The following is a 26,196-nucleotide window of genomic DNA, read 5'->3' as shown; positions in this document are numbered from 1 at the left end:
CTGTGCTTGTCTCCCTCCCTCTCTCTCTTTCTCTAATTTTTTATTCAACACCAGAGAAAACTGTTCTTAAGCACAGATATAGAAGGGTTATGACATTGACCATGTACCAGGCCGCAAAGGACTACTTGATAAATACCATTGAATCAATAACAAACAGATCATTTTCTCAGACCCTAATGCCAAAAAATTAGAAATGTATAACAAAAGGATAGTTTGCAAAACATCTTGCTGGGAACTAAATAAGAAAATATTAAATTTTAAAAGGTGAAAAAAGAAAACATAGCAAATTAGTATGCACTCAGAATGTCAATGAAATGTCAATCAATTAAAATTTCTGGGACTTAAAACAGTAGATGGAGGGAAATTCATACTTCAAAGAAAAACTTTTAATTCAAGAAACTGGAACAAAAGTAAAAGGTCAAATTCAATAAACAAGAAGTAAAAATAAGGGCAATAATCAATGAAGCAAAGGAAGGAAAGACAAACTCAAAAGCTAATTCTTTGAAAACTTTAATGAAATAAAATTCTGGCAAGACCAATCAAGAAAAGAGGAGAGGAAAGTGGGGCACAGTGGTGCACACCTGTAATCCCAGGGACTTAGGAGTTGAGGCAGAAGAATTGCAAGTTCAAGGACAGCCTCAGCACCTTAGTAAGGCCCTAAGCAACTTAGCAAGACCCTGTTTCAAAAATTTAAAAATTTTTAAAAGGGCTAGGAGTGTGGGTCAGTGGTAAAACACTCCTGAGTTCGATTCAAAAGAAAAAGAGGAAAAAATTGCAAATAGATAAAGATACACAATTCAACTGAAAGGGCGGGGGGGAGTAGAAACAATTATAGATATGACAGAGACAAAATAATGATGTAATAACAATAATCCCTTTGAAGTAGCTTTGTTGAAATATCAAACCTAAATCTGATTGAGAGTCAACATTTAAGTATCAATTTGCAGAAATACAGAGGACAGAAGAACATGTCAAACTGGAGATGCAATCATGGACAACTCCAGGCAGTGATCCAATTTCTTCAAAGGAAGGAATAACTGGAGGGTACCAGAGACATTAGAAGACACATCAGCCAAGTGCATTGGATAGACTTCTTCAGATTCAAATTCAAACAGACAAACTTTAAAAAATATATACATTTGTGAGATAATTGGAAGCTTAAACACTAATTGGGGTTTCTTGATATTGAGCCATGGTTACCTGGGGAGGAGTGATGGATAGATTGAAAAAAAAGTTCGTTCTTATCTTTGAAGATTCCTCCAAGAGCATTTGCATATCAAAATGCCTATAATAGCCAAGCTCAGTGGCGAACACCTGAGATCCCAGCTACCCAGGAGGCAGGAAGATTCCAAGTTCTAGATCAACCTGGGAAATTTAGCAAGACACTGACCAAAAATAAAAAATGAAAAAGTGCTGGGGATGTAGCTAAGTGGAAGAGTGCCCCTGGATTCAGTGCCTAGTTACCCCACCTCCCAAATATGCCAATGATTTGCTTGAAAGCATCAGGAGGACAGGGCTGTATGTGAAACAAGATTGGCTGTGAGTTGATAATTATTTAAGTACAGAGGGTCATTAGTCTACTTTTGTATGTGTTTGAATTTTTCTAAAATCAAAGTTTTTAAAGTATGTTGAACAACTGTATACTAAAAAATGTGAAAATATGGACATTGTTGATAAGTTGTGATGTCATAAAAATGTCAAAATATGTAATGCACAGTCCCTAATCCAACTTATAATCATTTGACTTAATGATTTTTTACTTTATAATTTCTGCTGTTTCTAAGTCACCAGCAAATGACATTTTTTTTTTTTTTATAGTAGCCTAAATAGTCTAAAATACTAAGAATGGGAAAAAAAAATTCCAGGAATTGTTACCAAAAACCTGTAACAAACATTTTTTATTAAGGAAAATATAGGTACATTTTCCTTGCCTCCCAGGTACAATTGACACATTTAATAAATATATATAGGATGCCTGGTTAAATTAGAATTTCTTATTAAAAATTATTTAGTATAAGGGTATCCCATGCAATATTTAGAATAAAATACTGGGTGTCCTGTATTTTGTCTGTTAATCCTACTTCCAGGGAACATGAGGCATCTGAAGACATTTTTGTCAAAACTGGGGTTGGGGTACTAATGACATCTGCTGTACAGCCTAAAATGCAGAAGACAGTACCTCTCACACACACAACAAAAGCAATGACTTGGGCTGGGGAGATAGCTCAGCTGGTAGAGTGCTAGCCTTGCAAGCATAAGGCCCTGAGTTCGATCCCCAGTACCGCAAAAAAAAAAAAAAAAAAAAAAAAAAAAAAAAGCAATGACTCTAAGCTTAGAAACGTATGCTATATATATACACTTATACTAACCAACCATAAAAATCAAGAACCATGCCCAGCAATTATGAACTATCTGGGCACTAACTTAATTCACAAAATCTCTATAAACTTTAAACTCTAACAAAAGGCAGAAAAGATTTTATAATTACAGAAAGAGACTTTCAATGCCTTTGTGAATATGCTAAAAGTTAATTTTACCCCCACGATCAATAAATACAAAATTCCAAAATTTAAGCAAATTTGTTTCAGAGATTACTTACTAAAATGTACATGACATAATAGTCAAGACTAGTGTAGTCAGCTTTGAAAAAGAAAAGGGAATACTAACCCTGCTAGATACTGAGGCACACTACCAAACCCTGGTAATAGAAATAGAATGTTACTGTTCCAAGAACAAACAAAACAGACTAATTAGAGAGAATGAAACACTCTGAAATAGAACCTTTCAAAACTAATATATTTTAGGAAAGTTGTCCCAAGCCAGTAAGAAAATATATAAATTACTAGTAACATGGGGAGGGGGGGACTGGATCCTACCTAATATTATGTAGGAAAACAGACTTCCTAAGGAATTCATTTATCCTTTAAGGCAAAAAGTACCTGTAAATAAAATTAATAGAAGACCATGTTAGTGACTTAAGGATGAGAAAATTCAGAAGAACAAACTGTACAAGTGTGGTGGCACACACCTGTAATCCCAGCAACTCAGCCTGAGGCAGAAAGATCTCCAGTTCAAAGCACGCCTCAGCAATTTAGCAAGGTCCTAAGCAACTTAGTGAGACCCTGTCTCAAAATTAAAAAATGAAAGGGCCGGGAATGTGGCTCAGTGGTAAAAAGCCCCTGGGTTCAACTCCAGTACCCCCAAAACATATAAAAAACAAAACAAAACTGTAAACTGTAAACAAAAATGATAGGTGGATCTGATTACTCCAAAAGAAAGGATTCCCAATCCACAAAGGACATCAGAGACACAATTAACAAGTTAGAGGATACCTGCAATATCTACAGTCAGCAAAGAACTGATACCTGGATTAAATGAGGAGTTCTAGTGCATCAGAAAAAAAAAAAAAAGTCAGAAAGAACTCTGGTTGAATATGAATATGAAAAAGGAATCAACTAAGGGAAATCCAAAAGATCAAAACATACAAAGAAATGCTGAAATCCATAGTAACCAGAGAAAAGTAGATTCAAGCAATCATAAGATCCAACTTTACACTCATCAGATTAATAATGATTAAATGTCTAGATTATGCCAAGTGTTAGTGGAACTTTGCTGCTGGTGATTGAAGGCAGGGGAAGCCTTTCAGGAGGGTAAGCTGGTAGTATGGGGGTCAAATGTGGCAAATGCACAACCTGTGATCCAGCTGTCCTGCTCTTGGGCAGATGCCCAGAGAGATGATCACAAGGATAATTATGGGGACACGTGCAAAGAAGCTCATTGCAGGGACATTCATTGCCATGTTTGTGTAGCCAGAATTGAGTCAATGCACATGACCGCTTCTGAGAAGATGGATAGGAACACATGGTGAGTACAAGCACACAATGGGACATTTGAGGCAATGGGAAATAATGCATTAGCTAAGCACATGACACTTATGGGCCTTTAAAAACATGGTGCTTTTTGGTGGGCGGGGGGTGGGGGGAAGTGGACAGAAAGAGACTTTTAGCCAATAGAATTTGTAATTTTTTTTCAATGCACATAAGGGCTGGGGATGTAGCTCAATGATAGAGCACTTGCATAGCATTTGCAGAGCGCTGGATGCCATCCCCAGCACCACCAAAAAGAAATTACAATATATGCTTCATAAAAACACATACAAAAATAAGTTGCACATAGAGCACAATGGTTGGCATTGTGAGTGAAGAATGAGAATGAAGAGAGTAAGGACGAAAGGAAATTTAAAAAAATTAAAAACCAAGAAAAGTTTGTGCAGATTGGAAAATACTCTGAAAGGAGCAGGAGCTCCTAGGGCCCAAAATAAAGGAAACAAAGCAACCAAGGGGAAAAAAAAAAGAAAGAAGGAAAGAAAAAGAAAAAAGCTCAATGGTCTTGACTGAGGCTAGAAAAGTTATTCCTAAGCTGTGAGTAGCTGGTGTACAGATCTTCTACTTATTTGAAGGGAACAGTTTCGCCATGGTGAGAGATGAAGCTGGGGGAGTTAGCCTGGGCATGGAGAATCCAGGATACTGAGGGAATCCCATGCAGGAATCCATCTTAACACACTTAGAAAATTCTTTGCTGAACATCTTGTCTAGTATTGGGGCCTGGGGAGAATTAAGGGTCTATGCCACCCCAGACCCCCCACCCCCTAAGGGAAATGACAGAGCAGTTCTTCTGAAGCTTCAAGGGCACCCACAATGACCCAAGGACAGGTACCAACATTGCACTGAGCAGCCAGGCTGGGATGGCTGACAAGGCCCAGTCTCCCAGATGTCCAGAGGGGTGGATGATCCATGGGGAGCTGCTGAGGACGGGGCTGCCTGCCCTACTTCCACAGGTCAGTGAGGCAGAGGGAATATCCAGGAAGTCCACTACACCTGCTATGTCATATAGCATTGCTTTAAAAAAAAAAAAAAATAGGATCATAATGATACCGCCTGTTATCAGTGACGAGTTCTGCTTCCTCAAATGTTGAAGTATAACACCAGAGAAGCACGTGGAGGCAAGCATATGAAGCAGGTTTTATTTAAAGGTAGTAACACAGACTTCTCCTGGGAGGGGGAAGGGGCCATGGCTGGTGTTCTGGTATCCCAAGAAGTAAGAGTACCCTGCATCTTTTATAGAGTAGAGTCTCCTTTGTTCTCCTGCTCTCTCCCCCCTCTCTCTCTGCTTCCTGCCAACGGGACTAGACCCAGGAGATGCTGGAAGACAGCAATGGAGCAGCAGATGGAGGGGAGCAGGGATAGGGCCAAAAGTGATTTAGGCAGGTAACAGCGGGGGGCGGGGGGGGGGAGGGGGCACATTAATTAGCAATTCCCTACCTGCAGCCTTTTGGTAGGGGTAGTACAGGCAGGTAAATTTGGTATTCAAAGGGCTCTGGAGACCTTGACATTTCATTCTCCCAGGGGTAGTCTCCAACTTCCCAGACCCAGATGGCCTCCATTTTTTCAATTCCACCCGATTCCCTATTCTACACTAACTGCCTATCATCAATTCTGGCTTCAGTAATATAGTCATATCCCTCAGTATCATGGAGGATTGGTTTCAGGACTTGCCAAGGATACTAAAATTTATGAATGCTTAAGTCCTTTATATAAAATGGTGTAGTATTTGCATACAACCTCCATATATCTTCCCATACAGGAGAATGTAGATGTCTAGATGAGTTGTAATACCTAATATAATGTAAATAGTTATACTGTATTGTTTAGGGAATGATAAGAGAATACACATGTTCAGCACACAAGCTAATATCAAGGCTTAACTGCATTTCCAATTCTCAATCGGTTGGGTCCAAGGATGCAGCACATCCTCAGAGGGTACCTGTTCACATTCTAACACACTTCTGGCATTGAAGCAGCATCCTGTCAACGTTGTCCATATTATGAAATATTCTTCTACAATGTTTACAATATTCTTTGATTAACACCATACAATGATCTTGTAGAGCACAAGCCAGTTATTTTGCTAATTGCTGAAGTTCAAGTCATCCTCCTGCCGCCATTCTGTATCCCATTTCACAGGCTCCTTTTACCAACTCGCTTCTCACTAGGTTCAGCATCAGGAAACACTGCAGAACACTAGAAGGTGGTAGGGAGAGAAACCCAGATAGCTCTACATCCCCCACTGGGCTCAGTGGTTCCAGTTTCTCTCTCCCCACCCCCCAGCTTTTGAACTCTGATCCAGGCAGAAGGATAGAAGCAACTTTTCTTGCTATCATAATTTCTGGGTTGCTTCTCTGTACTATTTGGCTTCTCAGCTTTCTCTCATCTGTATAATCACATCACTGAATTACAATGTTTGGAATAATTAGAGAATTGTTTTTACTGTCTGGACCCTGAAACAGTGAGCCAACCATTATATAGACAGTTTCTCATTTTAGCTATTATAAATCATATGAGTCAAACCTTTAAAGCTAAATATTAGTCCCCATCTATGTGTAATTTTTTAACACAAATTTCTGGAAAATTATGCAAAACCTAGGGGGTTTATTGTTGTTATTCATTCTAATTTGATGTACATGACAGTAGAATGCATATTGCCTATTTCCCCTACTAAACGGACTTTCACCAATGAGAAAGCTCCCAATTTGTTAAAAACAATAGGATCTATTTTGAATTTTTCCTTCATCACTGGCTCTATTATTCTCTTAGCCTTGCTCATTCTCCTCCCTCAGTTATTGTCAAGCAACATTGTCAGTGTCAACGGGCATCACTAGGGACCTCTGGGGAATTTGTTGCCCAGATTTGGGTTTTACATATTGAGGACCTAGGAGGGAAAGGACAGAGGCAAGTGCTTACTAGATGTTAAAACCAGCACTATCATCCTCAAAGTAAATCACATCTGCCTGCTGAGGACAGTTGGAGCCCCTGGGAGTGATGCCAATCCCAGCCCAGTTGCCTGAGCAGGAAATGCTGGGCTGTGGTTCTCTGTAATGCTGACATCCAGGGTCAGGAGTGACCCAGGAAAAGCTGCCTTCCAGTTCCATTAGGACTAGGTTCGGAGGAAGGGGAAATATATGAGTCTTGGCCCCTTGCCCGTCAAACTCAGTCACCCTCCATAACTGTAGGGCCCACATGCAAGGATTCAACCAACCAACCTAGGATCAAAACTATTCAGGAAAGCTGGGCATGGTAGTGCACACCTGTAATCCTAAATGACTCAGAGGCTGAGACAGGAGATTGCAAGTTTGTAGCCAGCCTCAGCAACTTAGCAAGTCCCTGTCTCAAAATGAAAAACAAAAAGGACTAGGAATGTAGTCCAGTAGTAAAGCACCCCTGGGTCCAATACCCAGTATTAAAAAAAGCAGGGGGAGGAAGAATATTTGCATTATTTGAGGTACAAATGATTTGATGTGCAATATTTGTATATTTGAACATGTACATTCTTCCTTGTTGTTTTTCCTTAAACAATACAGCATGACAACTATTTACATAGCATTTACATTATATTAGATATTTTAAGTAATCCAAAGATAATTTAAAGTATATGGAGGACATGTATAATACATTCTATGCAAATAGTATACTATTTCATGTTTTCTATAAGGGACTTGAGCCTTCACAGATTTTGTTATCTTCAGGGGACCCTGGAACCAGTCCCCCATGGATAATGAGAGATGATTACAATCTTAAAGTCAAGACACCATCAATAGACTGGCCAGGAAGTAGTACGATGCCGAGAGTTGAATGCCTTCTTAAAAATGCACTTAGAAGATTTTGCTCAGATCACACATTGATTATTTTGAAAAATGTTAAAATTTATTAATAATAGTTAACATCACATAGTTATTTCAACTACTTCTCTATTGTACATAGTGACAACATCTTCACTAGACTGCGTGCTCAAGGATTTGAGATGATTGCTATTTGGTGTACAAATATCTCAGTCAAAGACTGAGATCCACTGTATTTACACCCAGTAAAGCAGCATCAGCCAGGGGGCTGCCAGCCTAAAGCTGGGAACAGACAGTCCATGTGCATGGTCCATGGCTCGTTTGGAAACCAACAACACATCATTAAATGCCACACACACGTCTCTACCTTTAAAAAAAAAAAAAAAAAAAAAAAAGTGTAATTTCATAGACAGTGCCTAAGTTTTACATTTAAAGTTTAAGTCACAATTCAAAAATAAAATTCATCTGTATTTCACGGGTGTCCTTTCGTGAGCCACAAATCTATAAGCTGGCCTTCCGTTTTCACTGTAGTGGGAGGCACCCACATTTTGGATCAATCATTGCGGACAGGGGCAGCAGAGGAGCAACACAGACAGGTACAGTGAGAATGGAACAAGTGAGGATCTGTCCCCTTTCCTCTCTGCTTCCCAGGAGGAGCTGGGCAGTTTTTACCTATTTCTACTCCACCTTGTTGAAAAATGATAACCAGGCACTGTTCTCAGCACAAGTTTGAAAAATGTGCAAAAAGTGGGTGCAATCAAGCCGTGAGTTTCCTTTCCATCTTTCTGTTTTCGTCCTTGTGTCCTGTTTAACAGTGGTACAAGGCCATTCCCTCTGTTATTTTGTATCCAGGTTCAATGTCTGTGATGATTCATATTTTAGGGCAGAGTGAGCTGATACAAAATTAACTGCACTCTTGGAAAGAGTATGGCGGCTAAGATGCCACGTCCATCCCTGCCAACAGTTTGAAATAAATACTGTGTATAAAAAACAAAGACCAATGCCAGCTCAGCCCAGGGAAGCGCACAGACAACATTTCTTATAAAACATTTACACAACAAACCCAAGGTGAAATTTGCCAGGAGAGCACAAATACACCAAAAATGTTGTCCCTGAGGTTTTGTTTGTTTGGTTGTTTAATTGCTTAGTTTTGGTTTGATGTTGACGATTACATACAATTTTTTAAAAAAAATTTTGGTGGCTTCCTTTATCTTGTCAGACAGTTTTAAAGTAGTACTGACTTCCCTAAGAATAAAGATTTCTAACAATGAGTCTATTTGAAATGCTTCCTTTGGTTTCCTTTGGTTAACATCCCATGGAATATCGCCCCAGGGAAGTCTCTTGACAGAGCAGCCAGTTGCTGTGGTTTCTTCAATCCATGGGCTCAGCTTTGGTCTCCATCCCTGCCTTCCACACGTTTCCAAGACTGCAGGGGAAGGAGGAGGCAGAAAACAGATGCTTTTCCATTCACTCACCCTGAAGAGGCTTTCCTTCTCTTCCCACAGGCGAATGAGGTATTTCTAGTAGCTAATCAGTATCTTCACCTTCTGTCCTTAACTATACTAATCTACCAATGAGTCTAAGGAGACCCTGCATGTCTATATACAGAACAAATTAACATAAATACATTACATACAATCAACAGTTACATGATGAAGGAGCAGACCTACTTCATGAACTAAATAAATTTCAAACATAAATTAAAATGAAAATACAGTGTCTCCACTTTTGCAGGAAAAATCTTTAAAAACAAATCGAAAGGCTCCCCTCTCCCCCAAAGGTCTACTGCTCGTGGATGATCCACGCACCCACAATGAGATGCAGCAATGAACCCACATTGCAGGATGTGTCAGCTCTTGGCTTTGGTGTCATTGCCCAGACGCGGGACTCCTTGAGTCCAGGTATAGTAAATGCTGGAATCCACAGGGCAATACCAGGTTGAGAAAGGGCTGCCACAGGGATTTCCATGGGATTTGCCTCCACTGCCACCCCCCCCCCTCCCTCCCAACGTCTGCCTAGAGGAGGGTCAGACTGAGTCACTAGTGGAGGCCTCCCAGATGTCGGATGGGAGAAACAGTACTGACATCCACGCAGGGGAATGCAGTCCACCCAGAAGAGTCCCATTCAGCCCCAAGGTGAGGCAACCGCATCTTCAAGGCTAGTCCCATCCTTTAGGATTGTACGGAGATGTGAAATTCCACTGGGGGTGACTAAGGATTTTTTTTTTTTAAGTTGTATGAGAACCAATGGGAATGGTTGTGATCAGGGTGAACAATCCTGACTTCTGTATCCCAGGAAGGTAAGGCTTGGGCACAAAACTCTACAGTGAACATATGCAGAGAAAAAACCCGTCCCACAGGGTCCTCTCTGCCAAGGAAATGCTGAAGGGACTGTGTCTCTGACACAAGAGGATGACTCCTTATAATTTAAAACAGGGAAGAGGGGGAAGCAGAGAAGTCCCTTCCAAATGCAGGGGTTCTACCGCTGTCCAGCCTCACGGATGCGACAGGCCACAGCCGTGATGAGGGCGGCCCCCTTCCCGCTGCCATCCTCTGATTCCAGGAAGGACACCTCACATTTGGGGGCCAGGTCCTTTACTGTCTCATGCATGACTTTGGCAAAGCTGGAAAAAGGGGGAGAAAGAAAAAAAGAAAAAAAGCACATTAGTCATGACGGATTTGTGTGGTCAGAGGTGAGATGCTAAGAAGTGAAGCTGGAAACCCAGGAGTAATTAAGAGAAGGACAATGACAGCTATGTAGTACTATGTATTTGTACTAGAAAACTGAGCCTCAGAGTTACTAGTAATCTGCCGAAGTTCAACATCACCGTGGGTAATCAAGGGAGCTAAGATTTTACTCTGGGACAAATGCCTTGGGATGGTGGCAAACTGTGCTCTTAAAGCTAATCATGGAAGAAGTTCAGCGGTCCTGTGAGCCACATGCTTGTCTTGCAGAAGTGCGTAACCTCCTCTGCAAGGGAGGACCAAACCCTGGGCATTTTCCAAGGATATCACCTCATATCAGACCCACATTCATGCCACTGAAGGCAAGAAGGGCAGATGTACAGGGCTTTCTGTTAGGACATTACAGTGATGACAGATCATTTTCACAGGAACTTGAGAAAGAGAGTCACCATCCTACCCAACACAGAGGGGTCAGGATGCCCTCCCACCTGAGAAGCCAAGGATGCCGAGTCCCAAGGTTGATGACTGGGCTTCTAACCCTGCTACAGTTTGGATCTAACTGTCCCCCGAAGTCCCTCATGTTAAAGGTGTGGTCCCCAGCGTGGTGCTATTGGGAGATGGCAGAACTTTTAAGAGGTGGAACCTAGTGAAGGTCTTGAAGTCACTGGGGCTCTGCCTCTTTCTTTCTTTTTTGCTTTCCAGTCACAAGGTGAGCAGCTTGGCTCCACACACATTACTGTCAAGATGGGCTTCCTCACCACAGGTCCAAAAGCAGCGAAGCCAACCAATTATGGACTGAAACTACCAAAACTGTGTGTCAAAATAACCCTTTCCTCTTTATATGTTGGTTATCTCATGTATTTTGTGACAGTAACAGAAATTTGAGTAACAGTACTCTTCTCAACCCTCATCTGGAGCCAAGACCCCCTATTTTCACAATGACACTAATGGTGCAGACTCAAAGAGCCTCTTGGCTCCTTAAAATAAATGTGGCAAAAGGTGGTCACAGTTCAATCCAGGACTCTCCATCTTCCCTCCATCCTGCGTGTGCCTTCCAGGCTGGGGCAGTTTAATCCTTTCGCTTTTAGCCAAAAGGCTTCCAGAACAGAGTATATGGGGTACTTCCTGACTTCAAAATAAATTATTCAAATATACAAGTGAGAGAAGAAGACAGAAACAAGACGGTAATATGAAGAGAGAAAGGAGAAGAAGAGGGAAAGAAAGAACGTAGTCAAAAGAAAAGGAAACTTGGTATTTTCATATTGAAGGCATGGCAAACTTGTTCTACGAAGGGCCAAAAAGCAAATCCTTTCAGCATCACGGGCTGTATGGTCTGTGCCTACTCCTCCTGGGTAGCATGACAGTGGCCATAGGCAGAAAAATCTTGAGTTCCAGCACGTTGCTAGAACATTCACAGCAGCACTGTTTATAACAGTCAAAATCTAAGAAATAATCCACATAGCACATCAACATACTCGGGAGGCTGAGACAGGAGGATAGATACCACGAGTTTGACAACACAGCAAGACCACACCTCCAAAATAAGTAAACAAACCATAAATGCTATGTGAGAAAAACCAGTCATAGAAGAAGCCATGTGATTCTATTTATGGCAAGTTCAAAATTATTACTCAAGGGGGCTGGGGTTGTGGCTCAGTGGTAGAGCACTTGTCTAGCATGTGTGAGGCACTGGGTTCAATTCTCAGCACCACCTATAAATAAATAGAATGAGGGAGGGTCTGTTAACAACTAAAAAAAGATTAAAAAAAAATATTGCTCGATTTCTAGCACACACTTAGTAAACAATATAGATGTATACATAGAGACCTGGGGAAGAAAATCAAGAGACTGAGTCGGCGCAGCCTTTGTTCCTGGTGGGGAGTTGGGGGGTATAATTGGGTGGAGGGGGACTTCCAATACCGAAACACAGGCCTGATTCTGATAACTGATCTTCAAACTATGAACATTAAAAACACTCTTTTTGGAATGGCCGATAATTTTCTTTAAGGTTAAAAAAAAAAAAGAGAAAAGAACAAAGACAAGGAGGGGAAAGAAGATAGGGACAGCAGTCCAGGATCAGGCACTCACTGAGGATGAAGCTTGTAGAGGGTCCCGTCCACACCCACTGTCACTTTGAGGGTGTCCAGCCCACGGTTTTCTCGTATCTTGTCCACCACGGCGGCCATGCCTGCGCCACAGAGCTGGGCTGCCCGCCGTGCCACCACAGTGCACACCTCCTTGACGATGATGCTGTCGTCACATGTGCTCTCGAGGCCCAAGTGGTGCAGGATGGCACGGACCTGCAGCAGGGCCAGGCAGTCGCTGGGGTGGAAGGGAGACCACCCGTGGTTAGTCAAGAGCGGAGAGGGCTAGAGTCCCGCCACTCCCAGGCCCGGCTCCTTTATCCTCAGAGGCTCCCCGGGCATCTGGTCTTGGGAAGCAGGCCCTACAAGGGAGGCCCTGATCCCCAACTCAGAACAGTGCTCATCCCCCTGGCCCATACTCCTTCTTCCTGAGAGTGCCAGGAAATACAGAAACAGGCCCTCATTCTACTTTGCCCACGGAAGGTAGAGCACTGTCACTACAAAACATATCCAAACCCAAAGGAACTTCATTGTCTTCTCATTTGGAAATAATAAAGACAGTGGCCAGGCCAGGAGGCAGCATTTCCAGCTGCAGAGCGCGTTCATATCCCTTCTCTCACTGCTGTCCTGCGTCTTCAGGACAAGCATCGACCTACAAGTATTACATTCCCGCTTGATTTCTACTCCCCACACTGGGTGGTCTGCATTCTGCATGTGCCTTTTAGGAAATAAATAGATGCACATAAAATTGTGGGAAGAAAATAAGCCCTGTTTTACAAAGAAAACTATTCCAGAGACCTGGAATCACCTCCTTGCCCATCAACTAAACATACTCTCTATTCAATGGTGCAGGTGCCCCTGGGGCCCACTCAGGTCAGTCATCCAGTTTCTGATCTATGCCTTGAGAGTAACCAGAGCATTAAATTTTTTTTTTTTAAAGGGCTCTGAAAGTCACCCTTGTAATTTGGAGCAGACTTTTCTACCATTAGACCAGAAGGCTTCAGTCTGACAAGTCACAGCATAGCATGCTTCTGCACTGCCTGACACTTACTAAAATCCTTGTTAGTGAAGCCTCTGTCCTCTTCACTCAATCCTCATTGCCTGATTGAGCCAGCAGTGAGGAAGGACCTCCAAGTCAAGTATGGACGCTCTATCACATTATTTTCCTCTGTGCATTTTAACACATCTTATGATCAGGTATCTTTCTTATCTTGCTATTTGATCTAAAACACAACAATATCAGTTTTCATGGTCCCGTACCATGCTCAGCAACATCTTTCATGTGCCTGTTATATAGAAGAACATGTGAGCCATGCTGATCTCACTTGAGCTGTGAAATCTTTCAGCTTGTCTGTCCATGAGTAGTACAAAGGACATGGCCCCACTCTTCCCTAAGCCCTAAACACTCACCTCTCAATCTGAGACAAGAACTTCGTTTCAAAGATTCCCCTTGTCTTGAGTCGCTCTGAGATGCGGCCGCGGAAGAGCAGCCCACGCTTGGTGAAATCAATAAGGATGTTACGGACAATCTCACCCAAATACATGCCACTGATCATCTTCTCGAACCTGCAATGCAGATAACATTCATGGAGGTTAAGCAGAAAGGTGGTGGGATGTGTTGAGATAGAAGGGAAAGTGGAGGGCAACTGGCGGGAAAGGAATGCCACTTGATACGCTTGGGCAGGATCCCTAGCATCCTCTCATGCTGATCTACCACCTTCAGCAAAGCTGCCCATGGTGCTTTCTGCTTGCATCCTCCCCTCACCCCACTACCACTACTACCACCACCACCACCACCCATGGGGCTTTGTGATGCTGGCCCTTAACGAATTCTGACAAGAGGTTGCTAGACGCTGGATGGTGTGGGGGAGGAAGAAAGGATTCGCTCCTGTGCGGGACGCCCTAGCAATACTGCTTCACCCTGGAAGCAGCAGTGGTCCCACTTGCCATTTGTCCTTCACAGTCTCAGACCTAGATATTGATGGCCCCCTGCCCCACTCTTCCAGGGCCGTCAGGTTGAAGACTTCTTTATGTTTACTAACTCAGAACTTTCCAGGTGTACTTGACAAGAAACCCATTGATATCACAAGAGAATGAGCATCCTTGGAAATGCTATGCTGTCCAGTTCTAGGATGCAAGGCCCACACAGAGTTGGATGCCTACCTCTGTTTGCCTGGGTTGAGCGAAAGATCATCCACAGCCTTGTCAAATTCTGTGCGGAAGTCGTCCAGACATCCATTGTCCCCGAAGGCCCCCCACTCCATGTTGACACACATCCGCCCCTCTTCTCCATCCACCAGCTCCACGTTGCGCATCTCCTCCATGTAGCAGGCATTGCTACCCGTGCCTGCCAATCACAGGGGCACCAGGACTCGCTCAGCTCCAGCCTCCTGCCCACCCAAGGCTGTGCATCCCCACATGGGAAGGATGGTTGATGTCCTTACCAACAATGAGGCCAACCTCACAGTGAGGGTCTTCATAGCCACACGTCATCATAGTTCCAACTGTGTCATTAACCACAGCCACCACATCCAGGTCAAATTCCTGAGAGGGCAGAAGCAGGTGCCTAGTCCACAAGTCAACCCCAATAGTCTCCCTTCAGACAATTGCAAGAACACTTATATGTATACAAAATGCATCTCAAATGCTGTGACTCATTCTCTCATTTCAAGCAAGCCTTGCCCAATGCTTGCATGAAGACTTCTCTAGTTGTACTACTGATTGCCACTTGGAAATACCTTGAAATTAAAAAAAAAAAAAAAAAAGGAAAAAGATTGCTACTTCTCCGCTCATTCTTTCTATCCGCTCTCCTCGTCCAACTTCGTTTTTCTTCAAAGCCCTTAACAGCAGTTGCCACTGGGCTATGGGTTTATGTTTAAGAGAACAAGATTTTATTGCAGTCACTCCTGAATCCCCAGACCCACAGCAGAGCTTGATGCACTGTAGACACTCGACCATTGCTGAGCTGAGTGATGTTAATTTTCCCTCCAGCCAAAACAACTAACTGCACTCGATGTTGCCCCTCTCTCTGAACCCACAGATCACTTCAGGCATCAAAGAATCAATGCACAGGGTCTGGCACCATGTCTCCCTTACCTCTCGCCGGTGGATTGCTTCCTTCAGCAGGGTGACCACATCCTCTCCCTCACAGCCAGACGCCTTGAATCCTTTCGTCCACTTAAGGAGGATGCTCTAAAAAAAAAACAAAAAACAAACAAACAAAAAAAAAAACACAGATGTACATGGAAAAGACCTCAGAGAAGGGCTTCCAGGTCATTTCTGGGCTCTCAACCTCACAAATTAGACACATTCCCTGGACTAATCAGTCATCTCACCCACAAATAATCCTAAACCTGTTTCTAAGTTTCTCGCTTGGCTTTACTGAGTACTTCCTGTGCACAGTGCTGGTACATGACATGTGTTGTGCCATTTAATCCTCACAGCCACCTTGGGGAACATTTATCCCAATCACACCTATTTTTTATAGATAACCCAGGTACTCAAGGGACTTGCCCAGGCCTAGTTTGAAGATAGGAGCGGGACTCACCTCCAGACCTGCTGACTCCAATAAATGGGCTCACAAGCACCTTGCAAATGCCCCAATACATGTTTCCTTCACTGGAAAAAGCAGTTTGCCCTGTCCCTGTCCTTCACTTAAGCCAGAAGGGCCAGTATGTCTCTTAATTTTTCACACTTCAGTATCCAGTGAACAAGTACCTGGCCACAGCCAGGGAAGTGTCCAGGCCTCACACCCTACCACATTTCTCAGTGAGGAAGCTCTCCAGGCTTCTCAAAGTCCTCTGTGGGTCCATCTTTAATGTGGCCCTTGACCATGTCACAGGGCCATCTGGGAACAGATGTCCAGCGGCTTTGCACATGGGCAAAATGTTTGTTTGCTGGCGCCCTCTGTGATGCAGAACATCAGGAACCAGCGTCAGCACTCCCAGATCCCTTTCCCAAGAGGCTGGACCCTCCAATGGGCTGTGTGTTCACTGCCACCCACTTGCTTGGTGGTTCATGCCCATCAACTTGGCTTCACATCTGCCTGGATGTGTCACACCACGGTCAGATCCCAAGAGACTCAGAAGAACAAAGCATGTCCCTGTGGAGCCCTGGTTTACACCCACATCCAGACAAGGGTGTGCTCACCTCCACCCATGGCTCTCATCTACACGTTACCTTCAAATCTCTGGCAAAAGTTTGTGTTTGGCATTTTAAAGTTTATAGAATGTGCAAGTATCATCACTTCAGGTGATCCTTATAAACAGACAAGAACAGGCCCCAACGGCTGGGAGACTTGCCCAAGGCCAGTGGCCAGTAAGCACAGCCAGAGGCCCTCAGGCCTCCTGAGCACCTGCTAATGCCTCATCATCAGGATGACCTCATCTCCAACAGATAGAACTGTCTTCCCCTTTGTCTGCTCTTCATTTTTATGATTCTAGACTTAACATGTGCTCCTTTCAGAAAACTGGAACATACAGATTAAGATCCAGCAGGACGGCAATTCTATTCAGATAGACTATTTCTATTCAGATAGAAATAATTATAACACACCTTCCAGTTTACCCAATAAAATACATAAAGATAAATACATGTTGTCATGAAAAGACAATGTCTGTTTAAAATTTAAAGAATTTTGTAGGAAAAGCCCAGAAGGATGTTTGTTGGAATATTATTTTTATCTTTCTATTAATCGTTGTTTTCTTCTTTTCTATGTTATGGAGAGATTATAATTTTTTAAAAAATCCACCCCCCCCAAAAAAAAAAAAACAAAAAAAAAACTCTCAACTCATTCTTCTAATTTTCTCCAAGTACTCCTCACATCCTCCAGGACTACAACTCAGATTATCACCTCACTGTGTGTCTTCAGGGCGGTAGTATCCCATTGCCATGGTCTGAAAGGCAATTCTTACTTTTCTGAACTTGCTTCAACAGCCCAGTCTGGAAGCATCTAAGGTAGCAACCATGCCTTGTGCACCTGGCAACTGCATCCACAGCACTGCATCCCTGCAGCCTGCATGCAGGCTTCTTCGTCACTGGCTGAGTCAGAGAGGAACCACCATTTAAATAGTAGAACTCTGATATCAAAGCCATCAGCGTAAATCCCAGCACTGCCTACTCAGCTGTCCTCCATTTCTCGATGCACTTCTGCCCAGAACATCTGGGAGCACCAGACCTTCAACCACCTTTCATCCATCCAAGGCAAGTCAAAGGGAAATGAGAAGAAAAGGTGAGACTAGAAGGGCCCGAGCATCTACATAACAGGAGACGAAATGAAAATGTCCTGAGTCCATAAGAAGAGCCTCAGGAGCGGGAGAGCAGAATTCGAGCACATGGGTTCAGGCATCAAGGAAAACAATTCAAACAGCGGCTTGGCTACTCCCAAGTTAGATGACCTGGGGCAAGGTACTAAGAACCTCTGTAGACCTTATCTTCCTTACTGCAAAATGGGTATACAAACACTTAGATGGTTGTGAGGATTAAATGAGATAATGCACATAGGAAGTCAAGTGCAGTATGTGGCACACAATAAGTGCTTAAAATATGTGAGCTAATATTTTGATTAGCATCGTCATCATTGTTTTTCCAAAGACAGCTGGATCCTAGCTACCCCACTTAACCTCCACCAGCCTTGACTAACTCATTCTTATCAATGGGACCTTCCTCCCCAAGGGTCACTAGTGCCCTTCTTTCCCTCTTCTCAGTTCACTTTCTCCCCTGCTCCAAACTTGGGCTGGGTTAGGGTCAATAAAACCCATAGAGAGTCCTTTGGGAAGGCACTGTTACCTCATCCAGGCTGTTCTGCTGGCAGGGGAAGGAGAAGGTGAAACCCAGAGGCAGGGACACACCCTTCATGCCCATGTACTCCAGGAAGTCAGCAATGCACTGGACGATGTGGTCAAAGAGCTGCAGGAAAAAGACTGAGTGCTAAGGAAGAGGGTCCTGGCCTGGATGGGCTGCCCCCACAGGCCTCAGCATGAGCTCAAGGTTTCCATCCAGAAGAAACGCAGGCTCAGGCACAAACCAGAGGAGAGAGCAGCCTGGGCCTGGAGCCCACCAATTCCTCCCCAGGTCCATGGTTGAACAAAGAAAGAACTGTCACTGAAGGCAAGAAGCCTCTTGGACCCTCCAGGACGTGCCATCCTTCCTCACCTCCTCGCCTGTGCCATGCATGACCTCCTGTGGGATGGAGTAGATCTTGTTGTGCATCTCCACTCCTCGCCGCTTCCCATTTCGCACACGCACCAGCAGGACCCGAAAATTGGTTCCTCCCAGGTCCAAAGCCAGGAAGTCCCCTTTCTCTGCAAAATAAACCCAAGAAAGTGGTGAGATGTGGTGACAAAAGAGTAACAGATTAATGTACTTTCCCTGACAGGGGGCCACCCTACAGCTTCAACAGCCTCAGGGGGCAATGGAGTTTGTACTCTATTTAATAGTGAAGCAAAAAGATGCCCAGGACCAGATCTCTGCTGGCTCCTTAGTGATTCTCAAATGAGTCCACGTGGTGGGGACCCAGAATTCAGAATGAGCTCTGCAGAACATGGAGATGCTGACAGAGCACACTTAAAACTATCTAAATACACTACTTGTGCCAAATCAAATACCACCTTAGGTTAGAGTCCAGACTAGAGAAGGAACAAGAGAGTGTAATTCTTTAAAGGAAGTAGAAGGGAAATCTTTTTAGTATATGTGCTGCTGAAGCGAGCACAGGAAATCTTTTAAAATGAAAATAGCTTACACCATTAGGCAATTTCAGTGGCCCACTCACTCACACACAGTTTCCATCCAACCCTTAGCCCACCTCAAGGGATGCATTTCATTCCCTTCTTTCAGATGATCAAACTCTGGCTGAGCTGGACAAAGTTACTTGTTTAGAATCACATCACTAGAAAAAGGGAAGAGGGAGCCAAACCCTAGTCTCTGGAACCTACACTAACTGCTACACTGGCCTGCTCAGAAATCATTTTCTCTGAATTGGGAAAAGACCACCACTTCTTACATTGCAAGACCTGCAACAGGGGTCAGCAATCTCTTTCTGTAAAGTGACAGACGGGAAACATTTTAAGCTTTGTGGACCATACACTGTCTGCTGCAAACACTCAGCTCTGCCAAGGTAATGCAAAGCAGTCATGAACATTGTACAGAGGAATGGGCATGGCTGTGTGCTGATAAAACTTTATTTACAAAAACAGGCATAGGCCAAACCTGGCCCAGGGAGTACAGTTTGTCTACACTTGATCCAGACCAAGTGATTATTGTGACCTGTGGATCTGGAATCTGAATTCCTGGATCTGAATTCCTGGATCTGAATCCCAGCTCTGACATGCACTAGTAGTGTGAACTTGGGCACGTTTCTTAACTTCTCTAGGCCTGTTTTCTGCCACACATAGCAGTTTGTTAATATATAAAATTAACTACTAATATTTAATTAAAATGCATTAAGTGTGTTGATACATAGTAGGCACCAGTAAGTACTGTTATTACTGTTTGATTTTAGCTGAGGAACATCTGGATGACTGTATGGAACACCCTAGTGTTATAGTAATATAGCGATACACCTGCAAAAATAGGTTCTAGTTCAAACGTCCAAGGCTAATGCTAAGGGACAAGCATTGATGCCAGAACAAAGGCCAACCAGGTGAGCAGGTGGAACCCCTGCTATGTACCTGTGCCATCAGGGGTGGCACACACATAGGTGGGCAGCATCTTCACGGGGGCGATGGAATGCGTCTCCTTGCTCAGACCCCGCTCCATTTCAAGCTTCATCCTCCTCTTAACCTCCAGCAGCTGCTCATGGCTCAGTTTTAGAGGCTCCAGGGTCTTCTGGCGGGCTCTGTGTTGATCAGCCAGTCGATAAGCCACCGCCGTCACCATGGCTGCCCCTTTGCCACTGCCATCCTCAGAGCGGAGGAAGCGAATGTCGCAATCAGGCACCAGCCGCCGCACAGCCTTGTGAAGTCGCTTGGCAAAACTGTAGCCGCCCAGATGAGATAAGAGACAGTGTCCGCAGTTAAGGTTAGTGGCGCTAATGGTTGCACAGTGGCTCGCTGCCTTAGTTCCAAAGCTGGAGTTACCTGCAGGAGCAGAGGCTGCCCTCAGCCTCCTCCCTCCACTCTGAATCACTGTATAAAAACTCAGATGACGGCCCTGGCTGGGCTTATTCCCCTCTAAAAGGAAAGAAACCTACTAATAAGCCACTGTTCCCTACATGCTGTCACTCCTCTGCCCAAGAGATGGCAATCAGCCTCTGCCAGGGCAGCCCAATGGAATCAGGTGGCTCTGAAGCTACCCCATTTTTCATGTTCCATGACTCATTTCATTTGATGCTGCCTGAGGAAAAAAATACCAAAGAGAACAACTAGAAACACTCTTCTTCTGCACTCTGGCCTCTCTTTTGCCAGTTTCTGCCAATCATCCCAAAGGTATCTGAACAGCTAAAGACCACATGCATGTAGAGCAAGGAACTCTCCAGGTGGTGACTGCTTTGAACCATGGCCGTGCTACTCCAAGTGTGGTCCATGGGCCAGTAGCCTCACTGGAGGTTGCAAGAGATGCAGGATCTCAGGCTCACCCCAGACCTTCTGAACCAGAATCTGCCTCTAAAGATCCCCACGTGATTCATGTGCACACTAATTAAGGTTTTTGAGGCACTGAGCTAGGAGAATGGAGAACCTCAGGGCTGAGGCCTTCTGGAGTGGCCAACTTAGTTAATGATGCCACACTGACCTGGCACTCATGTTAGGAGAAAATGATGAGAAAATAATTGATTGCATCTTCCAGGTCAAACTGAAATCTGAATGTTTGGATATATATATAACCATAGGGATCAAAACATGTACAGAGTGGGATCAATTCAATACCCAAATCAGAGGCTGGTGACCCCTGGGGCTGAGGTGGCCCCTGGCAAAATACACAGCACCTGCAGGAACCACCAAGAATCACAAGAGTAAAGAATGTAAAACTAGCTTATAAAGAAGAGGGTGGCAAGAAGAGAACCCAGCAGCCAGACGAGCTCTGAGTCACCAGCAGCCTTCAGAAATCACCTCCACCCACGCCAGGAATGACATCCCCCAATTCCTACATGCCCAGTTGGGAACTTCCATTCAACAAAGACCCTCAACAACTCCTTGGGATGCAAACAGAGCGGCCGATAGAGCCACCAGGTCCCAGGTGCTCTAGGGGTTCCATCACTCCTGGGCCCAAGACCCTGACTCACTGAGGGTGTTTCTTGTAGACAGAGCCATCAACACCAATGGTGGAACGCAGACGCTCCTCGCCCTTGTTCTCCTTGATGCGACGCAGCACAGCAGCCAGGGTGGCCGCACACAGGTTGGCTGAGCGTGTGGACACAATCTGGCAGACTCGGTGAGTGGCCACACAGTCCTCTTGCAATGGATTCAGACCCAGCCGCACGAGCACCTGGTAGGCCTTCCGGATGCCGTCCTTATCCCTGGGAAAGAGAAAGATAGCGCGTGGGCACTTGTCTGACCCACTGTGGCCAACAGGAGGAGGGTATGGGCTGGCAAGGAAACCCATCAGCACCAGCAAACTCCATCTGCCAGTGAGGACAGAATCCCTCATTATGGCTTTGCTACCTGTTTGTGAGCAGGGCGGGGCAGGGACAAGGAGGGAGTACAATGCAATATAGCCACCCTGACTCCTTTCCAGACACCCCCCCCACACACACACACACTCACTCACACTCGCACTCACATACAGTGCTTCCCTGACTCACCCCTCTATGTGCTCATTTTCCCCTAGAGAGAAAAACTAAACATTTCTTTTGTGTGCACTAATATGAAGGCAAGGCCTGGTTCTTGGACCTTCCACGCTAAGTTAGTGAGTTTGCACTTGCTGTTTGCTTGCCTGAGGTTAGACAGATGTAATCTCTGCCATCACTCACCTCTAAACATGTGAATCCAGCTGTGGTGTCCATCTGTTCTCTCTAGATCAGTCAGTCTGTCTGTGTCTGAAGATGATGGGCAAGGACAGGCTCCCTTCTCAGGGGAACCAAATGCCTCACTATATTGAGTGTCATCCCCTTGGGGCGTAGCAACTTTTGACACTGTTCCTTTAAGGGTTTCACTCAGAACGAAGTCCTTGGAATGCTTTCACTGCTCCTTTTGGCACTACAATCACCTTCTCTCCACAGTGGGTCCCTGAACTAACAGGACCTCCTCCATCCACAAGTGGAAATCACAAGAATGGAAATCTAGCCCTAACTACTAGAAAACTGTTTATCAAAACACAAAGATCAAGCCATCCTCACTCCCATCAAACTGGGCTGAATGGGTGAGTGTATCTGTGGACCTCCAAGGACTTATTTTCTATTTCGAAGCAGGTTTCAGGATAGTTTTTTTGTTTTGTTTTGTTTTGTTTTGTTTTAGAATTGCTGATGAGGAAAGAGATGTCAGAGATTTAGGAGAAGGAAAAGGATGCAGATACAAACAAGCCATTAAGGTACCCCCTTTAATGCCTCCAGCATTAAACAATGCAATAGCCTAAGTCCCTGCATGTGCAGGCCAACCATTCCCAGCACCCTGAGTCACTTTGGTAGCATTGCCCTCAAAATCCACAAGAGTGAAGTCACAGGCTGACCACAGGCCACCTTCAAGACCCTCATGTGGCCAGGTGAGGTGGCACACACCTGTAATCCAGTAACTCGGGAGGCTGAGGCAGGAGGATCTCAAGTTTAAAGTCAGCCTCAGCAATTCAGTGAAGCTCTAAGCAACTCAGCAAGACCCTAAACAATTCAGGAAGATGCTGTTTCTAAATGAAATATTTAAAAAATGGGCTGAAATGTGGCTCAGTGGTTGAAAGTTGCCAAGTTCAATCCCCAGTACCAAAAAAAAAAAAAAAACAAAAAACAAAAAACAAAAAAAGAGACCCTCATGTAGTCCTCCTGCTCAAAAGGTCAAAAGCCAGCGTCCTGTCCACATTCCCCAAATGCTTGTCCCTAGAACCAGATACTTAGTGAACAGAGTGGTGGTGGGGCCAGAGGCTTACTCTTCAATATCTGAGACATCTTTGGTTTCGAAGCTGCCTGTGGTAAGCAGTTCTGGGCTGAGCTTTCCCTGGAAGAGCAGCTCCTCCTTGGCCATCTTCACCAGGATGAGCCTCACTAGCTCCCCCATGTACATCCCACTGATCATCTTCTCAAACCTGCAGGTAAATCAAACAATACATTCCCACTGTTCATGAATGCACAGCGTTCCCAGGGAGGCAAGACACAAATACATGAGATTCGGCATGCTTTAGAGGTCAGTGTAGGATTAAGTATTAACTTATTCATCTGTGTGTCAACATGATAGACGGGGGCTGCAGGAGCTTCAGGACTGGCTTGTGGGTCTTTAACTATGGAAAAAAATAGGACCTAAATAGCAGATGAAAATATCAGGGAGTACAGAACATTCTGGAAAAGGCCGAATTTTAGGTAAACTAAGTTTTGTGTAGGGGAGTGATGCTTTTAAAAAATTCTTCTCTACCAAAAAAAAAAAAAACTTCTTTGATATAAAATCTCATGTAGAGCCCCAATATTTATTTTCAAGAGAGGGAAAAAAATCATTCTGATTAAATATAGGGTACAAGTCTCACAGTGTCCTCCCACTGCCGGCCATTTGTGGATACCTGAGAAAATGGCAGGGGACAGGGTGGTGGAGAATGGGGCAGGAAGATGCTGGGGCAAGTTTATAAGGCCAGGTTGGAACAGATCTCAAGAGTCTGGTGAACACACTGAAAGTTTCTGAGCAGGCAGGTGACGGGGAAGGACATGTTTTAGAAAGGCACAGATCAGCTCCCAAACTGGGAGCAATCAGGTAATTTAATTTTTCAGCACTAGGTGACACTGTTTTCTTTAAAAGTCTTTCTGGCTAGGACTGTGTGGCGGAGGAAATCAAGCCCTGAAGATTTTCTTTTGGGCAAAGACCCACTGGTGTCTCAGAAAACCTCTGGGTCTTAGAGAGAGGAGGCTCCCAGGGCCCTCTGGTAGAAACTAGGACAGGCTTCAGGGACAGAGAGACCCAGAGCAGGGGTGTGGAAGGGTTTGGACATCACCTACAGAGAGGAAACCCAGGTCAGGACAGGCAACACTGAAGCTAAGGGTCAGGTGGCAGCATTTGTTCCAAGCACAAGGCACATTGAAAATGTCAAAGCACTGACATGGGCACCCGCCTTGGGAGTAACCTGGCTTCAACAGCGAGGATTCCACATCTTCCACAAAGCTCGCTGTATGGGAGCTGAGGGAAACATTCCCAGGGCAAGTGGGTCTCCATAGTATGATGTCATCTCTCATGATTTGGGGGCTACCACAGTTGATAATTTGAAAGATGATTTTCCAACCTTTGTCTTTATGGATAAGCCAGGGATATGCTGCCAAAGCCTGATTGGCAATTTTGTCTTTTGACACTTCAAAGGATACCTGGCTCCTTGGAATGACCTGGGTGTGCCTCATTAATGGAGGCAGGCATTGAGTGAGTGACTTCTCAGTTCATAAACCTCTGGTCACCCATGGCAGACACAATCGGTATGTTCCTAAATTCAGGTAAATGGACTCACATTCCAACATGTAAGAGAAGCTTATGACTTAATGAAACCATGCTTTGAGGAAGCAAGGACTCCCCACTCCCCAGTAAAGAAAAAGGCTGCCCACCACTGACCTGGTTAAAAAAAAAAAAAAAGAGCTAGTTTTCCTTTTCCTTTCCAAGTAGAGATCTGTGCTAAAAGCCTTCCCCAAACAGTCCCAGCACCAAGACCAGAGAGGTGCTGCATTGCTCAAAATGTTTTGCAACTACATTTAGTACTTGCAGCAATCCTGTTTCAAGATCTTCAACAGGGACGTTCGGCAAATGTGAGAATGAAATGAGGTTGTGTAAGAGTCGAAAGTAACATAAAACCAAGTCTGGCCTGCCTGGAGTGTAGAGCATTCAAGTCACAAAATGCTGAATCCACTTCAGGATCATGGTAGGGCCACAGGCCCAAGGTGGGGGCCAAAAAACTCCTTAGCTGGCTTTTCCATAGGCCTCAGTCTGTCTGCAGCTGGGGCAGGAGAACCTGGGACTCTGCGGGCTGGTAGTGAGCAGCCATCTGACATAGCCTGGTCCTTCGGGGGATGTAAGGGGTGAGAGCTACTAATGGGCTTTAAGAAACTAGAATATGACCTTCCAAAGTGAAGGTGCTGAAGGTTGATCACTCTCTTTGGTTTTAAAGCTCTCTCAGCAATTTATATTCCTGAGCATTCCCATAATCAGAACTTTGGGGGCAAAGACTACAAAGACAACCTGAAAACAATCCCCTGTCCCTGAGCAGCCCCAACCTCAGCTCCCAACACACCCCACCCAACCCTGCCACCCACAGGCCCACTCACAGTTGCTTCCCAGGGTTCAGTGAGCCCATGTCGATCTCTCGGTCAAATTCCGTGCGGATGTCATTGAGCGCGCCATCGTCCCCAAAGGCCCCCCACTCCATGTTGATACACATCCGCCCCTCGTCACCCTCCACCATGTCGATGTGGCGCATTTCCTCCATGTAGCAGGCATTGCTGCCAGTGCCTGACCAAAGCAAGGGACTGCTCAGCAACTCCCTACACATCCCTCCCCTGCCCCCATCTCCCTATCACACTATTTTCTGAGGCTGCTGGGGTATTGGTATCCCTCCCTGCAGACTCCTGGGGCAACCAAATATGTGGTCCAGAACTCTACCACCCCCAGCTCCACAAGCCCTGGCTTGGCCCTCTGAAGTGACTGCACCATTATCT

At 44.7% G+C, this 26,196-nt stretch overlaps 1 protein-coding gene across 3 annotated transcripts in view; it reads right to left on the bottom strand.

Moving 5' to 3' along the window:
• Positions 1-7,393: 7,393 nt before the first annotated feature.
• Positions 7,394-26,196, bottom strand: part of HK2 (hexokinase 2) — a 58,237-nt gene continuing 39,434 nt past the window's right edge. For 2 of the 3 annotated variants that reach the window (XM_079110386.1, XM_079110387.1), the window contains exons 7-18: positions 25,807-25,990; positions 23,451-23,606; positions 21,661-21,894; positions 20,111-20,415; positions 18,597-18,745; positions 18,231-18,350; positions 15,540-15,635; positions 14,888-14,987; positions 14,607-14,790; positions 13,854-14,009; positions 12,448-12,681; positions 7,395-10,298 (exon numbers count right to left, since the gene is read on the bottom strand). In XM_079110386.1, the coding sequence (XP_078966512.1) occupies positions 10,154-10,298; positions 12,448-12,681; positions 13,854-14,009; positions 14,607-14,790; positions 14,888-14,987; positions 15,540-15,635; positions 18,231-18,350; positions 18,597-18,745; positions 20,111-20,415; positions 21,661-21,894; positions 23,451-23,606; positions 25,807-25,990 (2,063 nt within the window). In that variant the 3' untranslated portion in view covers positions 7,395-10,153. Of the gene's footprint in view, positions 10,299-12,447; positions 12,682-13,853; positions 14,010-14,606; positions 14,791-14,887; positions 14,988-15,539; positions 15,636-18,230; positions 18,351-18,596; positions 18,746-20,110; positions 20,416-21,660; positions 21,895-23,450; positions 23,607-25,806; positions 25,991-26,196 lie in introns of all 3 variants that reach the window. The other variant, XM_079110385.1, reaches the window with a different exon arrangement.

This window comes from Sciurus vulgaris (assembly GCF_902686455.1).
Source record: "Sciurus vulgaris genome assembly, chromosome: 14".
In the NCBI taxonomy this organism is placed as follows: domain Eukaryota; kingdom Metazoa; phylum Chordata; class Mammalia; order Rodentia; family Sciuridae; genus Sciurus; species Sciurus vulgaris.
Note: the sequence above shows the minus strand (reverse complement) of the source record. Positions and strands in the feature narration are given on the sequence as shown.